The sequence below is a fragment of the Anas acuta genome, chromosome 13 (assembly GCF_963932015.1).
Source record: "Anas acuta chromosome 13, bAnaAcu1.1, whole genome shotgun sequence".
In the NCBI taxonomy this organism is placed as follows: Eukaryota; Metazoa; Chordata; class Aves; order Anseriformes; family Anatidae; genus Anas; species Anas acuta.
Window position 1 is genome coordinate 1,566,124 of NC_088991.1, and position 26,839 is coordinate 1,592,962.

At 44.4% G+C, this 26,839-nt stretch overlaps 1 protein-coding gene across 1 annotated transcript in view; it reads right to left on the reverse strand.

The window, feature by feature from the left end:
* Positions 1–21,351, reverse strand: part of SH2D1A (SH2 domain containing 1A) — a 44,026-nt gene extending 22,675 nt beyond the window's left edge. The window contains exons 1-2 of the mRNA XM_068696735.1: positions 17,855–21,351; positions 5,316–5,400 (exon numbers count right to left, since the gene is read on the reverse strand). Coding sequence (XP_068552836.1) covers positions 5,316–5,400; positions 17,855–18,025 — 256 coding nt within the window. The 5' untranslated portion in view covers positions 18,026–21,351. The remainder of the gene's footprint in view (positions 1–5,315; positions 5,401–17,854) is intronic.
* Positions 21,352–26,839: the final 5,488 nt, after the last annotated feature.

Here is a 26,839-nt window from a genome sequence, read left to right on the forward strand (position 1 = left end):
AAGATGAAAGAGCAAACGGAATTGAGCTGGCCAAGCCAAGAGAAGATCTTCCTCTTCCTATCATGGCTCTGTGCATTTAAGGCCTTTCTATAAGTGGGTTTTCCAAAGGCTGGACACTAACAGGATAGAGGCCAGCTAATGCAGAGGAGCCACATACATCCAAGTCAGTACCAGATGAGAGCCAGCACTGTCACACAAGTGCCTGCAGAAAGCTGCTCCCCCTTGACTGGTGTGCTTTGGCAGCCTCATTGGTTGGGAAGCTGTGGCCCAAAAGCATGGCTGAACCCCCCCACACACACACCATGCCAGGGCTGAGGTAAATAAGCAGGACAAGATGTAGAAGATTGTGTGTGGTGGGTTGCTACTCTATTTTAAGATGAATAAAAATGCCTCTGGCACCAAGATGCAGAGTCTGAAAGGAAAGCCTTTGCCTCTCTTATGGGTCTCCTGGCCCACAGCTCACAATTTGGAGTGGCAATGGCCAGGAGGAGTAGGAAAAAGCTCAAGGCACCAAAGGTGTCATCCTCCTTAGTGTCAAAACAGAAGTGGAACCTGGAGATGAAACCTGCTGCCTGACTTGGCATAATATCCATGAGAAGTCGCTAGCAGGCCTACCTGACAAAGGTACCAATAGGTACCATTTACCACTGAGATAAAGAGCTCCTGCAAGGCCACTGTCCCTGTGGGACCAGCTCCTAAAAGCAAGGTATGAAGTACTTCACACCTGAGTCCTGTTTCAGTTGTGTGTAGTCATCATGACTCCCGTGGGGATGGTGGCCATGCACCCTGGTGGTGTTTGGGAGCAGCAGCCTCATCCTGAACTCCTCACTTGGATGAGGTCGGAATCCCCACTCCCTGGGACCTCATGCCTTTTTCCAAGGGAAATGCCCTCTAAAACACAACTGAGTCCCCTCACTTCTGATAGTACAGGAAAAAAAAAAAAGAAAAAAAAAGTTTGTTTGTTTGTTTGTTTTTTTTCCCAGTGCTTACCACAAATTCCCTTATTGCAAGGATGATGTTAGCCATGTCTTAATGATTTGCACTCAGGCTTTCCAACCTGTAGTCCAAAAAATGTAAACACCTGGCCAGTAAGATTTAATTGCTTTTTCTCCATGGAAGCTTTTACTACGAACTATTCATAAGCACGGTTAGGGCTGTCAGAAAAAACACGTTAGGGCTTACAGAGGAATGTGTTCTGGAACATTTTCAGGCACCAGGCTATAGTCACCTGCCTGCTGTAGAGACCCCGGCCCACCAGAGAGACCCTGGCCCACCAGGAGAGCAATGTAGCAGCAGCGGGGCAGCCAGAACCCACGCTGGCACATGGTGTAGACAAGGTGCCTGTCCTTTGCCGCTCAGACCATGTCAGGTGGCCCTTTACAGATGGACTCAGCACATTGTTCATTTGCTGCTAAATGTAGGTGTTTGACTTCAATTCCTGCTCTTATCTGACAGCTAAAACCAGCAGAAAACTCCTGTTTGTTTTTTTTCCTACCCTAGAAAGCTCTTCATCAAATAAGATTTTTTTTCCCCACCAAGGTGTTTTAGAGCAAATTTTTAAGCAAAATATATTCTAATTTTATCTTCATTTAGTTTATTTTTGCATAAATATTTCATTAAATATTTGCCTTCTTTTGTTGTTGAAACTCATTCTTCACCATTCTTGCTGTAATATTTTCACCCAGCAGTCCTAAAAAACACTGGGATGTTCCTGGCATATTTTAGGTTATCATATTTTTTTAATGCATTTTTCAAATTGTCGCCATTTTACTAAAATTACAGAGATGTCAAACTAACTTCTTTACTCTGTGATAGCATGTATATTCTTTAACTGAGAAGCTGAGAAATTACCGAGTGAAAAAAGGAAAAGCAAATAAAAGTAACAGAAATGAGATAACTCTAGATACCACTCAGCATGTTTCACTTAACAGAAAAAGGGGCAAGCCCACAGAAAAGAAAATCAAGATGTGTACTTGTCCCTTGACTGAGCCATGTCTGGATTACAAACCAATGAACCTCTAGGAATTTGGGGCCAGAGAGTTTCCTGGTACATCACATTTTTAGCCCACTCCTTTCTTATTAGTTGTTCCCCCTTGAAAGAGCAAGTTTATCTTACTTCTGTAGGAATGAAGGCATGCCCTACACTTGGCTAATTTTACAGTAATAACAGTATCACCATAGGTGTGAAACCCCTTCCAGTTAAGCATCTGTAATCTGCCTTAATCAAGAAGAAAGTACAGATGCTTGACAAAAGTCTCCATTTTCCTATTTAGTCACAAGGAGATGAAATTAACTCTTGCAGAGGTAAGATTATGCTCTTCACACGTTCTTGAAAGTCATTCTTCACTTCCAATGGTAAAGGTATGCAGAGACAAAGCATTTATGGTACCACCATAAATAAGGTATCACCTTCACTTTGTTCTATACAGTTGGTGCTTGGTTAGTGCAGTATAATCGCTGCTGCCATGATGGGTGGAAATCTAATAACATGAAGCTAGATCACTAATTGTTGACCTCTTGGTTCTCAGTTTCCTTTGGGGCATAAAAAGCTGTTATACTGAAACCTTTTTAAATTACATTCAGTGAAAATTATACAGTAAAACTCATTCAGCAGGCTATTTCTTTCCATAGAAAATACAAAACCACCTAAGCCTAGAACAGCATCAGGAACAATACAATGAACCTTTAGTAGTGCAATCCAGATCAACTGCTCATAGAAAGCACCATTTCTCTGGAAAATGGCACTCACCAATATGCAACATGCATCCACTTTTCACTGCCCAAAGCTAAGAGCTGTTTCCCTCCCTTCAGCTCATTTTCCCTTTTAGCATCAGCCCTGATTTTCCTCTGTCTCTTCCCCTCACTGAACATTACCTCCCACGCCTTTGCTGTGCTGTCCTGTGCTGTCCTCAGCTTCAGAGAAACAGAAACCTCCAGACAGCTGTAAGAAACAAAGCCAGTCCTCCAGCAATACCTGAGATGATGGCACCAGTGCATGTTTTCCTGATGTTTAGCAATCCTGGCTCTTCCCTGCCATAGACAACACATCCCTTTCCACCACGACACCTTAGAGCAGAGTGGAGGTATGACTGTTTTCTCTACCCCTACCTATTTATCAGAGTACTTTTATGGTCCCTGTCCAAATACTGTCTCAGCACTACAAGCAATCAAAGGCTAGCTCAAGCAGAGAAGGGTTTAATTTTGCAGGAGAACAAGTAGAAAGCTGATATCACTCATGGACAACTGGCCCAGTCAATGCTGGGTGCTTGTCCCTCACTTTCATGAACATGTTTTGTCTAGTTAGGTAAAACCAAGATCAAAACTGCATCCAGGCCAATGGATAAAGACTGCTATATCACCACTAAATGCAGAAGAAACACACTTTGGGTAAAACAATTCCAAAAAACGTGTTGTGAAATAGTTTAAGATCCCTCCATGTGAGATGACACACATAGTCTTGTATAATACATTTCTAAAGAACTTAAAGCTCATATACAGATTTCAATCATCCTGTAGCACTGTCACTTCATATTTCCAGCACATAGCATGCATTTATACATGTGAGTCTGCAGCACTTTCAGTATGCAACAAGTATAAGCTTAGCCTGATTTTACAGCCCAAGTCATGATGCCCATCCAGCAACCCATGCTGCTTTACATGAAGAACAAGAAATTATTTCAGCTCTCAAGCAAACGTAGGATCTTGCTGAACCCATTCATTTGTTTCATTTGTTCATCTTCCCCTAATGCAGCGTTTTTTTGGTCCTTTTTGTGTGCACATCTTTAGTAAAGACAAATTGAAACACAAATTTTGCCTCAAATACAGAAGATTCATCTGCTCTGGCTGCTAAGAGATGTATGTCTACAACATCCTCTTGATTGTCTAGGCAGAAGATATGGGGAGAAAGGATCTAAGGTTCCAGATCAACTATCAAATGTTGATTAGTGGCCCCATTATTATCCAAAAATTGAATAAAGTCAACAGCCCCACCCTAACCCTGGTTGGATTTTTTTATTTTTTTCCCTCAAGCAGCAGTTTGGACATAATTTGCCAACTATCATAACCATAATGTTATTTAAATTGAATTCCTTCTGAATGTAATTTACTGCCAAGGTTTATTGAGCTTACTTTAACACTCTATTGGGAGATAAAATATTAAACTATCATTTTAACTATTTTGTAAAGGTTACATTAGTACATTTTATTTCTTTATTACTTTATTGAATGTCAAGGTGCAGAGCACTTAGCACATCCTGACAGTGACTAGGAGATATAAAGGTCACGTCCCATACATGTGCTTCAAAGGTTCAACTTCTATTTTAACCAGAAAACTGCTCACCAATTAATGCCTACAACAAGTTAATAAAGTAGGGGTCATCTGCACCCAGAGCACCAGCAATGGTACAGTAAGTTTTGACTCAGGGAATTCTGCCAGCCCTCAGGACTCTCCCATTTTGATGTTAGCCGAATTTGCCACCTGCACACAGAGCTCACCCCTGCCTACATGGAGCCAGGAACATTGTGGCTGCACTGGGTATGCGGGTGGCTCCCTCTGCTCTCCAGAGTCCCAGCACACTTCTGGGGGCCAGAGCAACTATAAATATTGGAACAGGCTGCCCAGGGAGGTGGTGGAGTCACCATCCCTGGAAGTCTTCAAAAGACGTTTAGATGTAGAGCTTAGGGATATGGTTTAGTGGGGACTGTTAGTGTTAGGTTAGAGGTTGGACTCGATGATCTTGAGGTCTCTTCCAACCTAGAAATTCTGGGATTCTGTGAAATATTATTATGCAAAATAACTATTAACAATAATTAAATACATGACTGATGATTAACATAACAGGTGAAAATGGTAATAAATTTGTTTTGAAGAATGTGTCTGCGCTAGGCTTGCCCCGAGCACCCACACACGTCTTTTCTTTGTCATTACCGTATCTTAACATAATATTTTTAAAATGAAATTAAAATATACATCATCAGTTGAAAATATTTTTTGTCTGCTTCAAAAGACTGAATTTGTCATAGCAGGGTTTAAATTGAATTATGAAATGAAGTATTTGGTTAACAGGGCCCTTGGCTTTTATTACAGATGAGTCTATCACTACTATTGTAGTTTTAATCTTCTCAGGTTTCTTTCAGAAGCAGACCTGAAGTTGTTAGTACTTGGGGGTGTTTAAAATTCAGGATGTGAGTAAAAGCAGGGCAGGGTGACGAAGTGTCATGGGGTGCCCTGCACCAGTGACCCCCTCGGGGCTGCTGTTTTTCACTAGCGAGGCACTAGCACACACTGTGAGTAACATTCCCTCTAAGCCACTCACCACCCCAGCAAGAGGCACCGCATGGTCTGACGTGAGGCTTCAGCTGAAGAAAGAACTCATCTGCGATAGCTGTAGAGCAAGTCTTCTGCTGGAAGGAAGACCACACATAGTCAATGTGGGCAGGAGAACCCCACCTGGCTCCTTTCCTTCGACCTTGCTGCCCTCCCTCCACACTGAGTCCCAAAACTAGAGGCTCCACACTTCCATGGGAGGCCGAGGCACCAACCTACACACAGATGGCCTCACACAAGCACCTGAGAGCAGAGGGACCATCACCACCAGCAGGTCACCGTTTGCTGCATGCAATACGGCACGCCTGCAGCACCTCAAGTAGCCGGAACAATGACCTGCCCACGGTGACCAGCCAAACCCCAACGATGTAGAGCTCCCCAAGCCCCGGTTTTAAAACAAACTAACAAAAAAAGACTTTCATGATAGAGATCATGAAGTGGGGCCCCAAGGAACTGCTCGGTAGGACGAGGTTTTTGGTCATTTCTCCCCTTGCACTGTCACCATGGGTACAATGGAGAGCAGAAATGAGAAACATAGGGAATTTTGCACAAAATTCTGCTGAGTAAAACTCAGTGAGATGTAAAAAACCCAAGACCACAGGGCCAGATGACATTTTGGCTATGTGCTGTGACCACCCGTGCACTCCTCTCAGTGCATGCCACCCACAGTAGCAGCTTGCACACCTTGCTCTTCTGTGGTGTGGTTTATATAGGTTTGCTTTTAATTCTGGTGCTATGAGGTTTGACACAAATGTGGAGATGTTCAACCGAAAAAACAGAGTTCTGCACGTCCACATGACAGCATGCAGAGCTTGGCCCCATGAAAACCAGGGTGTTGCAACCTTTTAGCACTTTGGGTGGAAGAGAACACGTGAACACCTCCAAACACACCCAGCATAAACCAACTACACCAGCTAAACCAATGCAGGGCTATTTTGGACGTATGCAGCATGGCTTTGCTGGAGCAGGGAGGGAGGATATGGTTCAATATTTCCTATGATGCTTTTTTCCTTCCATTTTCTTTCTATATCTGGCTTATCTTTCTACTTTTCCTTCCTAATCTTCCATGCAAGTTTTCTAGTCTCTGGACATTTGTGCTCCTTCCACAATACACTGGCCTGCCTCTCTTTAATGTGCTTAAACTTATGGTGCTTGTTCTCCATTTGAAATTTAGAATAACTCAAGATAAATTTCAGACAGAAGATTTTCTTGTTGAATTTCAAATATATAGAAGCCAGTCCAGTGTAATGCACAGGTCCCTAGAAATGCATGAGCCAAGAAGCTAAAATTCAGTTGGTGTTTTTTCTCCTGTACAATTTGTTTTTTTATTATTACAATGCAAAACACTGGAAGTAAAAACAAAGAAGAAAAATTAGAATCTAGTTAGCAAGGGGAATATAACCTAATACAAGCCACTTCTATACTTCCATATACTTCTTAATGAATCAGTCCTGGCAGGAAAAAAGATTGCTGGAGCCTCAGGCACTTAATAACAGTGTGTAGCATAACCCATATTTCCCTTTAGATGTCACTCTAAAAAGTTGTATGTACAAACGTACAATCTTTAGTGCTAATGTAATAAGAGCAGAGGGTGATGCTATCAAAATGAGGAATTGGAATTTTAGCAGGCTGTGCTGCTTGGCCAGGGGTGAGGCCAGCCTCCCATCACTGTGTTCAGGCTGAGGGCAGCACTGGACCCCACCATCGGCAGCTGTGTGAGGCAGGGTTAGGAAAGGGTGGGTTAGCTACTCATACAAGACAGAGGTGTGCAAACCGCAACTGCTGCCGACAGAGCTAGTGCAGTCTGGAGACAAAAGGAGAAGTAGCATTAATAAATTGCAGGTCATGGGCTCCCTCCTGGTTAACAGAGATGCTGCAGGTGCCCCGTAGCACAAATAGCAGCTGTCTGAAAAAAAAAATAAATATTGAGATTTGGCCCCATCTTCAAGCTGTATTACAGTGAACATACCCACCTGCCCCTTTTGACTTTTCTTTGGCCCCCACCCACAGGAGACCAGGATCCTACAGGTTTTGTGATCCCCCCCCATAATGCTGCTGTCCCTCCCCACCTGCAGTTGCTTCCTGAGTGCCCTCCAGAGCAGCCTTATTGGTATGTATAGGTGATAATCAGCAGTGAAATACTTTAGGATTCATTTTAGTGAAGGATGTAAGGCTTGAATTGTATTATATTGTCTGGTAATTAATACTAAGAAGGGATCCAGCATAGTGTAACAATAGCTATAAAATTGCTTCATCTACATGGGATGTAGAGAGAATAAATGATACCATATGAGCATTATTATTATTATTATTTTTAACTTTTGCTCTGTTAAATCCTGTAACATCCTTCACAAACTTAATTCCTTTTAGAATGACTTAGCAGAAAATAGAACCAAACCTCAAAGCAGGACATCAGGTCCCATCAGCACGAGCCAGGGTCAGACAGTTCAGGTTTTGTGTCCCAACCCCTCCTCTGCTACCTGCTTACCCAGGAGATGCTCCCCATGCTGAGCCTGCTGCTGGATACCTTCTCTGTGCAAAGGAGAACAGATCAAAGACCTACTGCACAGAAACATAGCAACTTGACATGCTGGGGGGGCAGGTTTAAAGACTAATTTCTTAACAGTTGAAGTGAGGGAATCTTAAAAATGGCGGGGATGGCAAAGGAGCATGGCACAGCCACAAATCTCATGAGCTCTCATAAACACCCACCACAGCCATTGCTTCGTGTCCTTTGATGTCGAGCCAGTTTATGCAATTAATAATGCATCCCGGCCCCATCAACAGAGCGGTCTGTCCTTGCCCCCAGGTACTAATCATGTGTCAAGGCAATTAATTGCAGCAATGTACTATATAAGGAAGGCTGTCCTTAATGCAAAACATGGTGATTTTCTGAAGAGCCCTGGGCAGTGATCATCCAAAGACCGTCTCTCACAGGAATGCTGCTCTTTCTTCATGAGGGGAACATGGCCAGCACTAGCCTTCACAAACCTTCACCCTGGACTGAGCACCCTCCACCTCCTGCTCCTCAGCAAAGGTTATGGTTTTCCACTTTGAATGGATCACAAGCCTCTGAATTTAAAAGATGATTACCACAAAGAACTTTTAAGAAGCCTTTTTTTTTTTTTTTCTTTTTTCTCCCACGCACTCTGCTAGTTCACAAGCAGCAGTTTCCTCATGAAAGCTTGGTCCTGCACGGGGGAGGGCTCACCATTGATTTTCACAGAGCAGTGATCAGATCTTCCATTAGTCACTGTCTCACTCAGCACATAACTGAGGACAGTATGAGGAGAGAGAGCAAGGAGCCTGAGGACAGGGGCTTTGGGCATGAAAATGAGTCGATACATCACGATGCATCTTCTTTTACTTGGCTTCCTCTTCCTCTTCTTTCTCAAGACGAAGTCAGGCCGGGTGTGCCCTGAGAGGGCAGGCCCTGCAGCGAGCCCTAATTGCCCCGTGACAGGGCACGGCCTGCCCACCAGGCATCCCCAGCACCCACAGCCAAGATCCGTGCTCCTGGGAGGGGCAGCAAGGTTGGCGGTGGAGTCACAGCCTCACCTCATGTTGTGATATTCCACTTTGAGTCATCAACCCCATTTGTCGTCATCAATAGCGAGTGGTGCTGGGGCCCACATTAGCACCGCGCTGCCCGTGAGTGGCCTGGCAGGCAGGAGGGCTGCTCTCCCTGCTGCACTGAGGCCTCGTGAGCCCTCACACACAGCCTGCAGGGAGAAAATCCCTGACAGCACTGCAGCGATGGATCTGGCCTCACACATGGCACTAGGACCTGGCAGGGAGGCACAACAACTCTTCTCTGTGCTTCCACACCACTCCTTGGCTCATCCCCACCTGTGAGGGAACGGCCACTTCCTCCAGGACATTTATTGTGCTGCTTTCCTCCCCGTCCCGCTGTGAGAACCACCATCCCCACCTCACTGCTCTTCCACATGCAGATGATTCTCAGCATGGCAGAGCCCAGGCAGAATTCCCCTGAGAGGCTGAAATGTCATTTTTCAGGATCTGACAATAAAATTCCAGCTTCACCCTTTCAGTTAAGCTTTCACCCTGTGCATCAGAGAAATGAGTCATCTTCCCCATTTCCCTTCTTAGTACCCTGTCTTAATCTTCCATTTTTCACTATCACCTGAAATAAATGCTCCTAAATCTCTAATATTACTTTGGGGTTGAGGAATAAAAAATAAATCACAGTTATAATGAGAAGCTTCCAAAGACTCTAACCCTGAAATACACTCCTATAGCAACATGTTGGGATCTCCACACTCAGTATTAAAATGATAATTTTTCAATGCACCCTCAGTTTAACAGATACACACAGCTCTTCATTTTCACCTGCAAATGACTCCAAATATTAACTGAGAGACAAATCTCAATTAAGCAAGTCTGTCATTGCTATTAAAACCTGGCTGTAAAGCAATTTCACAGAATGGGAGAGGACCATGATATCCCCATCACAGCTTAAAAGCCTTCCTGATTGCACCAGATTTACATAATTCTATCGAGAAGTTTGGATTAAAAATTTGAAAAAAATCATATTTGCCCACAGGGTCAGGAAATGAGCAAAGCATCACCCTTGGAGGAGGTTAATCATTTGAATTGGGTTTTGAACATGCAAAAGTGCCTTCCCCCCATGCAGTAATGTCTATGGGCATCCACAGACCCAGTGACTGTAGGGGACCATTTGTATATTTGTATCTTCTAACAAACAGAAGTTAAAAGCAAGTTGGGAAGGCTGAAATAGAGATGCTGGTATTTCCGTCTGTGACCCGGGCTCTGAAACTCAGTGGGCCAAATGCAGCCCCTAGCTCTCCTGAGGAAATGCACCATGATCCAGGCACTTCTCCCTGCCTGGAAATCTCCCAGGGCACCTTTAGGCATTCAAACACACAATCTTGGTGGCAGTTTTAAATACACATCCATCAATCCAGACTGCCATGTCCAACCATTTTCAAATTCGGACACACCCTCCAACCCTAATTACAATTTTGAAGTATTTTCTGAAAATTTAACTGAGAAATCTTGTCATTTTAAATAAAATCTGAAAATTTTATTCCTAATAAAACAGTAAATGATGGAAGAATTGCCATCTCAGCAGTCCTGGCTCTGGCATGAGAGCTGATGCTTATTTTACCAGGGAACCAGTAGGTGTGCAAACATAAGCACCAAAGAGCCAACAGCGGCAGAAGCAAAACTCCCCTTTGTCTGCACAAACCTGCCCTGCTGTTGGCTGCAGACCTGGTCTGTTTTTTTGGGGCTATGGAGATTATAACCAGCACATCAGTGTGAGGTGTTAAAAGCAGTGAGGAAGCAGCCAAAATAAGCTGGGTGGAGAAGCCCTCTGTCCTTCCCCAGAGAAAAAGAAAACTGGGGCATGATTCACAATGAGAGTCTCTCCACACTGGCAAACTGAATATTTTACTTCAAAAATACCTTCCTAAACTCTATACTAAGCCTGTGCTTGCAGAATAGCCAGCCTTGATTTGGCTGAATCAATGCAACTGAAAGCAAGGCAGAGACTTTCTCACAGCTGTCCACATGTTGCAAGGGACAGCTCAATCATGCCATTTTCAGAGAGAGACACAGTAATTTGTGTTGGTGTGCAGCATGTTCACAGAAAGCCAAGGCTGCATCCCCCTGCTCAGAGCTGCTGCTGGTTGCTCTTTGCTTGTGCATTCTTGAATCCCAGATGGAAAAGGGGTGCCGCTTCATTTCCTCTTTTTCCAGGATCCTGATTCTGCAAGGCTAAAGCCAAGCTCTCTTGGACTCTGATACTAAAAAAAGTATTAATTACTTTGCTGAATCAGGCCTTCTTAAAACAAGAGGAGGAAGACATTCAAGCTCCCTAATCCGGCAGCACAGCGGGGAACTGCTCATCTCTGCATGATTGTGTAATTGCTTTTTGAAGAGAAGCAAGTTTTTCTGTCCACATAGCGCTGATAAACCTCAGCAGTCACTCTGGTCTCCCAGCCCAGCTTTCAAGATTATTTGTTATGGATAAAAGGAAAGATGCTTCTATGTCCATAGCTGACAAGCTTTGCTGCAGGACATGCATTTATTTTCCATGCTGTTGGTCTGCTCATCCCTGTATCAGGCTAATTCATCAGATTAATAAAGGACGATTTAGCTTCCTGCAGGGCGTTATTGATCTCACAGGGAACATAGTGGCTGTTTGCGATGCCACCTTTTCCCCAAGGAAAGGGGATGATTTTAAAATATTTCTGATGCTTGAAAGCTGCAGCAGGCTCTCACCGAGCAACCATAGAAGAGGAAAAGTCTGGGGCAGAGGGGCACAGCCTCTGTGATTTGTGATTGAAATCTGTGATTTGCCCTGCTCCCAGCACTGCCTTCCCTGCAAGGCTGAAGCACATTCAGCAGTGGACGTGTTCCAGGAATGTTCACATCACGTTTTCACTGTGTCTCTTTCCTAACGTGGCAATTACCCTCTTTATCCAGACAAAATTATTCCTATACCTTTAGGCTACAGCATTGGATGAAGAGTTTTAATTCTCCATAATCTCTCAGCTGTTCCCTTGATCCCTGCTTGTCTGGGCAGAAATCCCTGCCATGCAAACCAGCCTGCTGCTGCTTTCCAGGATGAGGGACTTGATGTTTGACCTTATTAAAAAACAAACCTTTTTTATTTGTGCCAAGATGCAACCCCTTGATGCTCAGCCTTGTTGACTTACTACCTCATTCTCCACCTTTCTTCTGGCTTAATGACATCTATGAACATTCCATTTTCTCCCCCAAACCACCAACAGACATGTTAAATCATGAAAGAGAAAGGCCTGAGCCCCCAGGACCAGGAGGAAACAAGCCCTCCTGCTCCCCTGTTTGCAGCTGTGTTGTGAGGATTGTAAGCCAGCCACCTTGAAATCTGCTCAGCCCATACTGTATTAATTTCATATAATTCTAAATCCTTAATCAATAACTTTGAAGAACCAAACATCTCTGTAAATTATGACAACATTATTACCTTTAGCAGTCTAATTTGCAATCTCATTAAAAAGATATAAAGATGTTTTCTGTAACCCTACAGTGATGGAATAACTCTCCATCCTTCATTAGCCATACCCTGGCACATGCTGCCGCACATTTGTCTAGCAGTGGTGTCAAGCTGGGCTGTCCCCAGCAGATTTCCAGATCCCAGCACAGCAGCAGTGTACTTTCCTCACCGCCCAGCCATGACCCGAGCACCACTGACAATCAGCAGGAATGGTTTGGGGAGCAGCTGCACCAGTCCTTGTGCTGGTGCCCCATACAGGGGGCAGTGGTGGCCACACTGTGCCATGCCATATGCCTGAAGTCACTGTGGGAATCTCCATCCCATGGTATGACTACAGCCAAAACACATTTCCCCAAACATGACACATCTATGGCGTATTTCTGCATTAACAATGGCTTTTCTGCAGTGCTTAGCTGGTAATTGCCAAAAATGCCTTTTCTGTCCAATACATTCTGAAAAGCACTGAGCTCTGCTTGCATCCTTTTCCTCTCTATAAGAAACAAAAACTTGGTTTCTCAAATATGGGAGAGTTTGGGATATGGAGATGTTCAAGAGGAGGGCTAGGTGGATTTCTGCCAGCAGCAGTCTCTGCAGGCTGGCAAGCTGGATCCAGCCCACACCTGATGGCTGTCTCCATCCCCATTCAGACTCATTTCTCATCAGCAGCCTGTTACTCCAGAGTTTCCAGTCCTACCTCATAAGGCTGTATTTATTTATCCATCTTTTAGTAGAACAGACGAAACAGAGCTATGCCAAATTCTAGTTCATAAAGCCTAGGAAGGAGATTGGATGTGCCTAGATTACAAAGGAAAATAACTGTGGAGAACTTATTTTGGAAAGGAGAGAAGTGTTTTAAAAGTGCTGTGCTGACAAGGCAGACCTTGTATGTCATCTTCCTGTAAGTGGTTTATGATTGCTCTCACAAATGCTAAATGATATGCAAATTATCTGCCACGTCCTCCTGTTTCGAGCTCCATCCATCTTCTTCCTCATCTTCTTTTCCCCTTCCTCAGGAGTCTATCAGAAGCTGATGAGAAGTGTTTGTCCACCCCTGATACCAGGGATGGAGAGAGTGGAAAAGGAAAATACTCAGGCTTCCTCCCAGCACTGCACGAGTGGCTCTGTGGGGAGTGGCTGCTGCTCCTAATTAAACAGCGCGGATCCATCCTGCTCGTCAGCCTGGTGGCAGTAAGCCCTTCTCCCGCCTCGGGTGCTGGAATTAATGCTGCTGAGAGACAACATAAATTGCAGCTTGAAAACAGCAGATGCGGTGCATGCTTGCTGCCATTAAAAGGCTGTAAAATTGGTTAAGGATGGAAAAAGAAAAAAACACCGTAAAAGATCTGTATATGGCTGTAAAAGGCTGAATGCCAATGGCAGAGACAGTCTAAATTTGGTTAATTATTATTATTACACAAATAGCCTGTTACATGACAGCAAAGTGAATGCATATACATGTATATATTTATATGCATGTATCTATATTTTTAGGTCTGAGAGCTACAATAACATTAAATAACAGCAATTTTTCTGAAATTCTTCAAGTTCAGGCTGCACAGAAACAGTGAATAGCCACTGGAAGAAAATGAGTGAGGAACTATGACACAGAGGCTGGGGCCCAGCCTGCCTTTCCTCCAGGCCAGCCTGAGCCCCCCAGCTGTGGCCATTCCCTCCTGACCTTGTGAGCCTTCCTTCCCACCTCACCAGCCCTCCTACTCCTCGGGCAGGATGGAGGCACTGTGTACAGGTGTCTCCCAGCTGGGGCAGACAAAAGCATGTTGTGGTGGGCCAGCCTCCTCCATCTTTCCAGCACAAGCTGTATCCTTCACTTTATTTTACTGATTTGTCTGGGAGATGAATGATTTTTGACTTTTTATCCCCGCCTTTTTTCCTCTCCAAACTAAAGAGCAGCCCTGCATGCAGGAAATGCAGCCCAAAGGAGCGCAGGCTGTTTTTTCTGCTCACCTGTTGTGGGAGGGAGTGAGCAGTACAGGACCGTGCAGAGGGAGGATGCAGGTCTGGAGCAAGGCACTGAAGCTGCCAGCTCCTCCTGCTGTTACAGAGGAGCAGAAGAAGGATCCTGACCCCTTGTCTCAGTGTCAGGGACCCACTCGCACAGTGACCGTACCACTAGCTTCTCCCCTGGGGCAGCCTGTTCTAAGATGCCCTCCGGACACAAAATGAATGGCACCAGTGGCATGTGCTGGAAAGCTGACAGCAAGGAGGAAGGCTTGGAGAAACACTGCAGGAAAAAAAAAAAAAAAAAAAACACAACAGGGAAAGCACAGGGGAAAGACCAAGAAAACCAGGCTTTGAGGGAGAGAAACCAGCCCAAGCAGTCCCAGAACAGCACCCAACCACTGTGCACCACTGGAGCATGGAGTAAGTGATCCTCACGGGGAGCTTTGTTCAAAAACATTAGCCTCACATGAAGATATTTCTCTGTGTGAATTATGAAGTGTTATTTCATGTTTAATTGCACTGATTTGCACTGAAAGTTTTAAACATCTGCCTAATAATTATCTTAAACTAATTTGTCATCCAGAACACAATAAACCATTATTTGTCAGCTCACGAGGAGCTAACTCTCCCATGTCGGAGGAACTGGAAGAAAACAAAACAGAAACACCTGAAATGCTGGACTGCGCATCTAGGTTGTTGCATTTGGACAGGGGAAAAACAACCAACACAGGTAGCCATAGCACTGAGACCTGAGTGAGTGATGGTGCTCAGTTACCCAGCACCACCAGCAGGGCTCCAGCCCGGCCCAGCACGACAGCTCCAGCCCCCAGCCCCTGCCACAGCAGCAGGGAGGAAGCCACGCAGAGGTACAGCACAATGCATGCATTTGAAATTCCTTTGACAGCAGCGCAACATAGTGCATTTTATCTTTGTGAGATCTTGCAGCAATCAAGAGCTCTACAGCTCCATCCCAGGGAGCAGATATTATGCAGTTCTCAGTTTGCAGCATCGCGCCAAATTTTACTGCCACTGCAAAGCCTCCCTCTGGCCCTGGCCCTGTAGCTAGTTCCAGCTTAATGGTCTCTATTTTGCAGAAAGTGATTGTGAAATGCAGACAGCATTTTTTAGGGGCAGGACAAAAGGGTGCTGTGCCTCAGAGTGCTGCTGGTGGGGTGTCCCTGGGGTATCCTCACCAGGACATGTTGTCACTGGGGCTGCCCCAGGAAAGCCCCACTGCCCTGCACTCCAGCAGCCCCTTCTTGGCCAGGAACAGGGCACACACTGAGGTGACTTCCCTGCGGTGGCATTTCCCTCCCTGCCTGGAGGCTGTTTGCTCTAAACCCCTCAGTGCTGCTGGGTTTGGACTTCACAGAGCCCTCGCACTGCCCAGCAGGATGCAGGGCTGGCCTGCTGCAAGCAACTGCTGTGCAATGTGCAATGGGTTGGGAAAGCCATGCAGAAGAAATGTCCTCCATGAGGCTTGGGTCTCCCATCCTCCTCACTGCACCTGCCTCAGCCTACAGGCCTCCTTAGGCACTATCACGTAACTTACAGGAGGTGTCAGCTGCAAGCCACAGCCAAAGAGAAGGTTTATTTAAGATACCATGTGGATTTTTGTACGCGATCCTGATGGATTAGCCCTATCTGTGAATTTACAGATACAGCAGGAGCGCAGCCAACAATTTGGATTAGTTTAGATTAAACCCAGGCTGGGTTGTTTTTTCTCCCTAAGGAAATCTCAGCCTTAGGTCTACAGTTTTTTTTTCTAAAGGAAAGATGTCGACAAAAACAACTTTCATGCTTTCCAGCAGGCACCTAAAGTGCTTTTTCCATCAATCACCTTTGATATATGGAAGCAGAAGTGTGAGTTACTTCATTAAGAGCACTCACACATAGCTGGGTACGTTTACATATTAATCAGACAGCTGAGCTGCTGATCTTCCCCTCTCACGCGCATCTGCAGCCATCAGTCAGAGCACGAGTGCTGTGAAACACCCTGTGTCCTGCTACATGCTCCAGCCCCACAATGGGTGTTGTCGGCAGGGAGCGGCTCGTCCTCAGCACTCCTGTGGAGCCCAGCACTGCTTGCTCCATGACTGCCGCATCACAACAGCACCAAAACCAGGGGTGGTAACCCCCAGAGCATCGGTCAGGGTGAAAGGGGCTGAAGCAGTAGTCCCCACATTTGGGTTCTCATCTGTTGCTACCTGTGGAGTAAAGGGGCAGAGAGGTCAGCTTCCAGAGGCCTGGCTTGGACTGAGGGATGTGCCCAGGGTGACACTGTGCAGCACTCTTTTGGTTCAGGACCATCTATTCTTCACTTCATTTTCAAAGATTAGCTTTAAGGTTGGTTTCCTACTTTTAGCATTTGCCTCTCCCAAGAGCATGGAAAGAGAAACACCACCACAAGTGCAGTGGGGCAAAACCCCTTTGACACCAGACCTTGGAGTGATGGTCACACTCATCAAGGTCAGTGCAGGGTAAGGACACCTCTTCTCCTTCCAGAATAGCAGTGTGGGGCATTACTGCAAGGAGGAACTGGTTAAACCAGAGAAAGGCCCCCATGCATGTGGTCTTACTGTGGCCTGCCTGGGAGGCAGAAATTCAGACCCACCAGGAAGAGCCTTGAGTATAGGGACAGGTTCACATGCCCCAAACCCTTACTCACACCACAATTTAGCCTCTCCATGCGCACAGACACAAGTCACATTTCTTTCCCAATATGTTCCCATGAGCAGTGCTGTGCGTGTTTTCTCCCCCAGCATTTAAAGGCATGAAATAATTATTAAAATATTCATCTAGATACTAAAATAATTAAAAATTTAAAAAATCAGCAACTACCAGCTTTGACTGAAGATAAAGAGGTGTTTGGGCTTTCAAAGAGATGCTTCTTTGGCGTAAGGACATGATTGAACTGATCATCTTTATAAGACTGCTCCTCTGCTTTTTACTTGAATTAGAGGATACACTTCTATAACCCCATCCTTGGGTGGGTTCTGGGCCCTTTTGAAAACCTGGTATAAAAGCACAAGACAGCTCTGAGTGACGAAACACAGTAATTGCTCACAAATTACCATCGCTATAGCCAGCTGCTTTGAACATAGTTTGAAACAGAAGTGCAAACGTATATACACATACATATATATATATACACACATATATATATTTTAAATGAGTGAACCGGCTCAGCCCTCTTCGGTTTGATCTCAGAGATACAGCAGGTTTATTGCAACAGAAAAGCATCATTTATGCAAGCAGCTGAGAAGGATGGAGTACTCCGTACTGAGCAGGAAATAAGAAGGAAATGCTTTTCCCCCAAAAAGGATGATGAGGCCCTGCCAGTCCCACAACAACATGGCCTCCTCAGCTGTCCATGGCCCTAGCCCACCTGCCCACATTTGCCTGCTGCTGGCAGGATCAGGGCCTTCAGCCACCACCATGCCGACACCGAGGCCCCTGCAGAGCCAGCATTTTGTGGTGGGACAGCTTCCAAAAGCTGCATTTGATCAGCCGTGACGAGTGCAGACCCTCACAGGTCCCACCCGCAGCTCCCACTGCCTCACAGCACAGGTGTCCATGGAGCTCTGCCACTTCCTCCTCCTCGCCACATCAGGTTCTCCACCTGGCACTGCAGCTTCCTCCAAAGCCCAGAACATAAGCGGCATCAGCAGCTTCCGCCTCCGTCGTTTCTCTCTGCTTGCTGGTGGGTTCATTTTTCTTACAGCTTCTTGTTCCGGGACCTGTGCAGCTCCACCCCATGGCCAGACAAACACCTTGACTGTCACTGACACATCCCCCTTGTCTCCCTCTGCTTCATGGTGTTATTTTCTAACCCGTACCTTACTGTCTCCCCCTGCTTGGCTCCCAACCCTCCTTTTCTCAACTTCCAGCTCCCCCCAGAGACCCTGCAGAAGACCCCAGCCCACACCAGAACTTCATACACACAGCCGAGGCCATAGCTCACCCTGCAGTCCCGCACTTCACACCACATCCTCTACAGGTGTACAACCTGTTGGTTGTACAGGTCTACAACGTACGAGGCTCCCCCCTTCTTTTATTTATGGAGGCCATTCACAGAGCCCCACTAGAAAACAGCAGTGGGGATTCCAAATGAAGCCTGCCATGTGAATTTGCTGCTTTCCCTCTGCCCTCAGCCCTCAAGTCATGTCCATCTGACCTCAGGTTGTACATCTCCAGCCAGGGGGGCTGCCAGAGGATGGGGCATTGCCAGCATGGGCTGGGGGACCACAGGCACCACAGCATCACAGAATGGTTTCGGTGGGAACCTCTAAAAACACCTACTCCAAGCCCCCCACCCCCCACCCACATTTATAAGTACGTGCCCGTATGTTGGGAAGCAAAACCCAGATTTAGAGCTTGGCTGTGAGACATGGTGTTGTTACTTAGATGCACACGTGTGGCACTTGTTAAAGATGAAGTCTGATTTTAATTTACGCATAAACTTGTAAAAGCTGTAGAAAGTGGTCTTTTGTGATACACTGAAAGAGGTGATTAGGAAACCACATTTAGGTGAGATGCTTCATGTGGTTTCCATCAGCCTTACTGAGAATCACAGACTTGACTAACACTGCAACACACTGTAACAATTCAGGCAAATCTGTCAAACTGCTCAGACACCATCCTGTCAACAGAGATGCCTGGAAGTCAAACATCTGCCCTGCACTTCTCACAGCTCAGCCTTCTGTTAAGCAACTTCACCGCAGAGGAGCCCATTTTTGATAAAATTCACCTTTGTAGTGGGGTCGTGGAAAGCACACCCTTAGGGAACTATTAGTAGGAGCCTTTCCTAGCACACTCCCCACCATTTCACATAGGGTGGACACCAAGAGGAGCTCTTTGAACACACCCCAACGGTGACAACCTCCACCACAGATGTCCTCTCCTGGGCCTCAGGCTCCCTGCTGCCCCTGAGGATGCCCACTGCTGCACCAACACAGCTCATCAGCTGCTCCTGGTCCACCTGTAGCACAGTGATCTCTGTGTCTCCTCAGCCCAAGCTCACCTCCTCAGCACTTCCCCATGTACACAGGGATGCTGCCAGCCCAGAAAGAGAGGGTTTTGCTCTGGCTTCCCCTAACATTTCTTTTCACTGCTGCAACGACTCCTCACTGAGAGGAAGAGCAGCCTAGTTTTTTTCTGGCTTAGAACAAATCCACCTATAACACCAAATAGATTTTAACTACAGTTGAGAGGGGATGGAGACAGAAACATTTATATAGTGCAAAACATGCCAAATTTGATAGAAGCCAACTGCTTCTTTTATATGCTACTGATCAATTGCGACTAGTTGGGAGTTGGGGCAGGAGGTGGCATCAGGTAGATCCTGACAGCAGTTCAGAAGCTGAATGTGAAGTCAAATTCCAGCTTAAAAGTATTCAAATTATGAATACAAGAACATTTTTGACAACATGCCAATGAATTAAGAAATTATAACAGTTTTAAGGAAAGAAATGTCCAAGTAAGGCAGTAAAAGTGGAGAATACTTCTTTGGATAGGCTGCTAATTTCATCCACATGCTGAAAAGAACTGAGTGACTGTTATTAATGACACAATACATCTGTATATCTTATTTCATCATCTAATATATAGCATTAGCCACCTGGCTTGTCATGTTACTGCTTTTATGGTTCGCAGTTTCTTTCTTACCAAGATGTTCCCCACCTCGCAGCGCCTGCTGCCCAGAGACGTCCCAGCCAGTGACACAGGAGAAAAAAAAAAAATAATAATAAAAAAATCAGTATCCTCCAGGCTGAAAAATTTCATAGCCATGATGAGACACCTCAGAAAAAAAGGAAATTTGAGTTAAGACATTAGAAGTTGGATTTGGCTGGCTTCTGGAGAACTGTTGTCCTAAGTTCCTGATGAACATGTAGAAGAAACAGTGAGAGTCCTCTCTATAATGGAAGTGGAAGCTTAGCAAGCATTCAAAACCCACTGATCCATAATAATGTGTGTTCATAAGGAACTGAAATGAGCCCAAATACTTCCCCAGAAGGCATTACAGTAAGAGCATGGAATTAATAGTTTGGTTCAGGTCTCTTAAAGGAATCATTCTGGTGCCCATGGGTCTCTTGAAAGCCAGCAAGATGACCACAATACTGCAGTAGATCATTTTATGCTGCAGGAGCACAGGCGTCTATCAGGCAATTGGAGGATCTACAAGGGGAAATAAAGAATATCTGCACAGTGTAATGCATCACCACTCACACTTCTGCGCTATTGTGGGCCCTAGAATAAATTAAGCTGCACTTATGTTGCACTTAAGCCTGAACAAAAACTTCTCTCTTCCCCAGATTTCTGGCTAAATGTGAGAACTTTGAAGTCCTCTCTTCTCAGAAACCAAACATCACTTACCTGGCTTTATCTCCAGCTGTAAGGAAGTCTTCACCTCAGTGACAGTCCAGCACTTAAAACATTTTCCATTACACATCTAAAGCAGAACATCTGTAAATCACATCCTGACAGTATTGAAAAGTACAAACTGTTCTGATATTTCGTAGCCACTAGAATCATGTAAACATTTATCTTTATACTCTGCTCGCTCTTTATTTCCATTAGAGGCTCTATATTTTAATATTTTCTTGAGACACAGAATTTGGCCCACTTTAATTGACCGATTAATTCCTTTTGGCTCTGCAAGCACTTGCCATTTTGTTCACTAACACAGAGGTAATCCTCCACCAGCTGAAGGGCAACAGTCTCTGGCAGAGGTTCAGGCTACTGCAGCGCACCACAGCTCTGTTCTGGGAGAAGGGCATCAAGCACTTTGTGTTGAAACCAGCCCTTCCAGAACCGGGCAGAAACCTTCACACACCTCCTCCTGTTGTCCTCTGGCCAGAAGGACAATTCCCTGGGCTGAAAGTCTATGCACACAGTCTGCAAAACAGATGAAAAGCCTCAGCTCTGCTCTCGCTGTGCAGACCCTGACGTATACCTTGAGAAGGGTATGTTCTTCACCTCTATTACTCTTCTATATAAACAGCTACGTTAATCAATTTTACCTTCACCCTGAAGTAGCTTATCATGACCTTTCTTCAAAAAAATTATTACATATATATATATATATATTTTTTTTTTTTACCAGAAGGCAACATATATGTAAACAGCTCTGCTTATTTGTATGTTCTTGTGGAGATTTGTGGAGACTTGCATGCACAACATAGCAGGGAAGGAAAGCTTGTCCAAGGCTATGATAGCTATGAACCATGTGCAGCAGCAATAGTTGCTCCAGGAGGACTGGAACAATTCCTGCCCAGAGACCCGAACCACCTGCATGGAGGTGTAGGGACTCTGCACAAGCTGCCTGGGTTTACCAGCCTGCAACAACTGCATGGGATTGATCACCAGGTGTAGCTTGAGGGAAGCAGCACATTAAGAAAAGGCTGAGAAGGACATGAAGTGAGGAACAGCAACAGTGAGAACCCCACAAAAGAAGAGACAGGAGAAACACATTCTGCATCTTGACTCCATACCCAGTCTCAGATATACCTTTACCATGAGTACATTCTTCCCACATGAAACCAAAAGTTAAAACCACCACTACCACTGAAAAAACACTTGCCCCACCATGATAAGGTTGCAACAGCATTACATCTATACCTTAGTTTACTTATTAGGGAATTTCCAGTGAAGTTCCTGTGCCGCGTGCCACTTTTGTGCTGGAAAATCTCCTGATTTCAGTTCTCCTTTTCCAACTATCAGCTTGTTTTAAGGGAATACACCGCAACTTTTACACTCTGCTATCGTAAGGTGCTGTACTTGGAGTTTATGCATAAGTACCAGAATTAACAGGAAATATTTGGAAGGCAATTTGGGTATATAAGCCTCCACACACTTGTCAGCCTGACAGAAGCTCCCTCTGAGGGCTGGCAGGCTGGGGTAGCAGCACGCCTTTCTGCTCTAGCTCCTGGGGAGAGCCTCTCATCCCACCACAGTAACCCTCTAAGTGACTATAAGTGACTAAACAAACACAGACAGCATATTAAGTACTCCCTAAAGCGGTCATGTATTAACAGGACGTACAATAAGACATATTTGCCTCATAATTCTGGAAGTGCCTGCTGAGAGTCAGCTGGATATAAAAATTGCTTGATCCTGGTTTGAGTAGATTAAATATGATCCTCCATTTCTTTGCAGTGGCATGCCTGCTCTGGTGAGGTCTCATGGGCCTAGAAGGGAGTGTCAGATTCTGGGCTCTCCAACAGAGCAGGCCAAGGGTACGAGCGGGGCATAAGGCAGTGCCATGGGGGGAAGGGCAAAGGTAACCAGGCCTGGCACACTGGTCAAGCAGACAGCAGCTCAGCTAGCCAAACACAATGGGGTCAAGTTCCTCACAGCTGTGGCAAGCAATATGAACAGGGCTAGAGAGACAAGCTGAGGCTGAGGAGGCTCAGCAAGGATATTAGAAGATAACCAGGAGAACAGCATAGCCCTGCGCTTGGAGAGCAGGTGCAGCTGCCAACCCTGGCAGGTTTTAAAGCTCAGCTATGAAAAAGTCACTACCTGTAGGCTGGCTTAAACTGGTGCACGTGGCAGCCCAACTTTCAGAGGGGTGCTGGACAAGATGACTTCTAGAGATCCTTTCAAACCAATGTTTCTATGATCTTTATTAAAAATTATAAGCAGGCTGTATGTTATAGCAAAAAATATTGTTATTGTATAACATTTTGCTGTTATAAGAACACTGTGGATGTTGTAAACAAATATTTGCAGCTTTACTGAGTCTAATACGAAGGTTACCTTCACTCTTGTTACTTCTTGTGAAGGTAACGTTACCTTCACAGCTTGTAATACCTGTGTTAGGTATTACAAGCTATACCAAAACATCATTAGAAAGCCTTGACTCTCCAAACAGGATATATATGTAAAAACACTACCATCCTCACTGGGGACCAAAGATAACTAGAAAAACTCCCTGAATTTCAGAAGAGTAGCAGAAAGAAAAACTCTTTAAATTCAGCAAGACGGATGCACTGGAAACAAAACAATTGGAAAAAGACCCAATGTTTGAATAAGTTTAAGAGGCCAAGTTCAATGAATAAGTTATCACAAATTATTGACCCATATCCGATGCTCAGAGCCACCTGAATCTCACCCTTAAACGGTATGAGAATGGAAACAGAATTATGACTTCCATTTGACTTCATCAAAAGCTGCAAGCCATCACTTTGAAAATATCTTTGCACTGATTTGAACTGCATGGTATTTCTAACTTGAGCTTTACTTTGCATAATTGCTAGCATCATCTCTTGAAAGCAGATTTCTTTGTAATCAGCTGTACTATGAACATCAGTTTACTTAATAACATGCATCTGCCTTGAAAGACTGAGTTCTCCAAACTATTCTGTCCAAATCCCAAATCATTCAGTCCACATTCCTGGTGCACTTTCCTTTGTACCTTAAAATTGTAAGGAAAAAGCCTATCATTAAAAGCATCACTGTTCTTGAATTCAGAAAATAATCATTTTGCGGAATGTATGCAGGTTAAAGAGGGTGACTTGATAAAGCAGATTCCCCTGAATGCCTCTCTCTTGAATACCCCAGGACAAACACTTTTGTGCACTTTCCATTACCTACAGCACCACCTTATGAGTGGAGTAAGAGGGCCCTTCTAAATTCATGCTGGGAGGGTAGAATGAAAGCAGTGACACTTAAAGCTGGAGGACCTCTTTGAAAATTAAATTGGAATGAGCTACGACACCTTTACTCTTATGAGCTTTTTGAAAAACATACCTCAAGTAAAATGTTGCTACTGGAAGTGTCCTCACTCCTCTCCCTCTGCATGGGTAAGAGGTGGATCTTGTGCTGATGCTGCAAACTTTGTCTTTTTATTCCTCAAATATAATACTCTGGAAGTCTTGGCCCAGAACCAGTTTTATTTCTCCATAATACACTTTTATGATGAAAAATGAATTATCTCACTGTGCAGGCATGTAAGACCTGCCTGCATTTGCCCACCTAAGCTGACCACCTGTATCAATTCAGAATGAGCTGGACAGCAGACACAACTTTATCGGTGATCATTTTACTGGGAGTCAGAAGGTGGCTGACCCAGGGTTACATGATTGGCAAGGCCACTGGCAGTTGGTGCCAAACTAATGTAGGAATAATAAATAATTTGCCCCTTCAGAGAGGGGTCGGCACCACACACACATCAGATACCATGTACAAGGCAGAGCTTGAGGAGAAATCACCACGCTGTCAGCCAGGCCGCAGCATGGTGCCTGCTCAGAGTATTTTGTTCTCCGGATCCACATAGCGCTGGTTAAGCTAGATGTGATGCTGGGATTTGTGCATACATACGTTTGTGTTTTGTAGAACAGGAATCATTAACCACCTGCAAGATTCATCCTGCCAAAACATTTTTGATTATACACCATTGAGTGGTGCGGTTTCGTTATATTGATCACTCCACACACCATCCCTTTGTTAATGAATAAGAGATGAACACCAATCTAATTAATTTTAAAAAATAATAAAAAATCTAACTTTCCCTGTGGGCAGGGATTTAAAAAATGTCTAAATGATGTCTTTTGAACTTTAATAGTAGATTTTAACCTAAAAATCTAATACTGCAGACAAAAAGAACAGCATATGAAGAAATGATGCTTCTGAGCTGTAAATCCACAGTACCTGTGGATCTGTCACAATCTGTGACAAAAAGAGTATTGCACCACCGCAAACATAAACAAGATGTTCTCTTTGGCAAACACAGCACAAAACCCAGAAAAAGAAAGGCAATGCAAACAGCTGAAATTCTCTCCTCAGGAGTCTCACTGTTATACAGTGCCACTGCTAGTCAGATCTACAAATCCAGCCCAGGTGAGCTAGGGAGTTATGCAAGTTAAAAGTCATTCTGAAGTGGGAGATTAAGTGTTGCAAGGCAAGAAGGAGGGAAAAAAAAAAATAAAAAATTGTCATGAAAGCAACTTTAAATAGAACATCTGTTCCTTTTAGCTTCGTGACACTTCAAGCAAGCTGCTTGAAGTGAAAAAATTTTCAAGAAAAAGCTGCTTGAAAAAAAAATCCTAAACAAGGAAAACTACTGATAATCCAAACATGTAGGCTTCTCCTGCTATGAATATTTACATAGTATGCCCTCCAACTATAACCCCATCAGTACCTCCAACAGGATGAAAATGACAGTGTTTCACCAACAAAGCCACTGCCCTAGTCCATACTGGGCTTCATAAAGTACTGCAATTCCTGGCTGTAATGGAATAGATCAGGGAGGAAAAAAACAAAAAAACAAAACAAAAAAAAAAAAAAATAAAATAAAAACAGAAAAAGAAAGACAGAATAAGAGAATCTGCTCTTCAAGATGCAGAAGACTTTAAGCCAGCAACAGAAATAATGAATAGACAGACTTCATCAATTGGTATGTAAAAAGTTGTGTAAAAGCTCAGTATTTTAAGATGAAAAATACAAAGAGCAGACTAAATAAGATGTGCCACATCTTTCAGTGCTTTTGTTCGTGATATGAAAAACAAGTGGATGTGGTTTTTTTTTTTTTTCCTTTTGGTGGAGCTCAGCAGTCTAAGACGAAAACTGAATATAAACCTGTGAAGAGCGTGTTAAAATAATAAGAGATCTGTAAGTCACTCAAGAACTGTGGTTTAACTGCTGCTGCTTTTTAAATAGCAAATTGCATGCCTTCCTAGAATGGCCATATGGTGTGGTAAAATAGCAAGAGCTTTCACATGGAGTTGCTGACATCGTCCTCGAACTCTTAAGGCACTCTATCAAATGCTCAGGCTGAGCAGCAAGATCAGAAAGCTGAAATGGAGCCCCAGCACCTGTACCACAGCCCTGAGCAAACCGACCCAGCCAGGAGCTGCAGTAATGATGGTACAGAGTCCACACCGCTGGCAGCTGTTGCAGGCAACACAGAGAAATGCACAAGGAAAGGTGCTGATGTTGAGGTCAAAGGGATTGAATGAGCAGTCTAGAGAAGGGTTATGGACAAGCACATCATCCAAGCTAGAATTCTGACAAAGGCGCTGTAATGCTATCAGCATCCAGCACAAAGCTTTCTCAGAGATACTCTTACAGAACGGAAGTGGGACATTCACTGCTTCTTCAAGAACGCTCCAGGTGTGTCTATCAAACTTGAAACAAGCAGCTGCTGTCAGCAAGGCCCTGTCAGCACCCACCTGTGTGTTGACACAAGAAACAATTTCATCTGGCTAAGTAAGCATTTTCTCCAAACTGTTCTGTTTTGTAACTTGAATGCTTTAATGAAACTACTACTGACATCACATCCCCTTCTGTATTTGAGGGTACCCTCAGAGGATTTATTATTTTACTCTTAAAAGTTCAAATGTTTTTTGGTTTTGTTTTTTTTTTTTTAAAAAAAGACAGAAATAATTAATATTACCAAAATATCATGGGCTTTCCTCTTCTTTTCCAAATAAAATACACTCTGAAATTCTTTAGCAGGAACTACACACTTTTGGGAAGCATGATTACATTACAAAGAAGTGTACATATTCTCTAAAATAATAAAA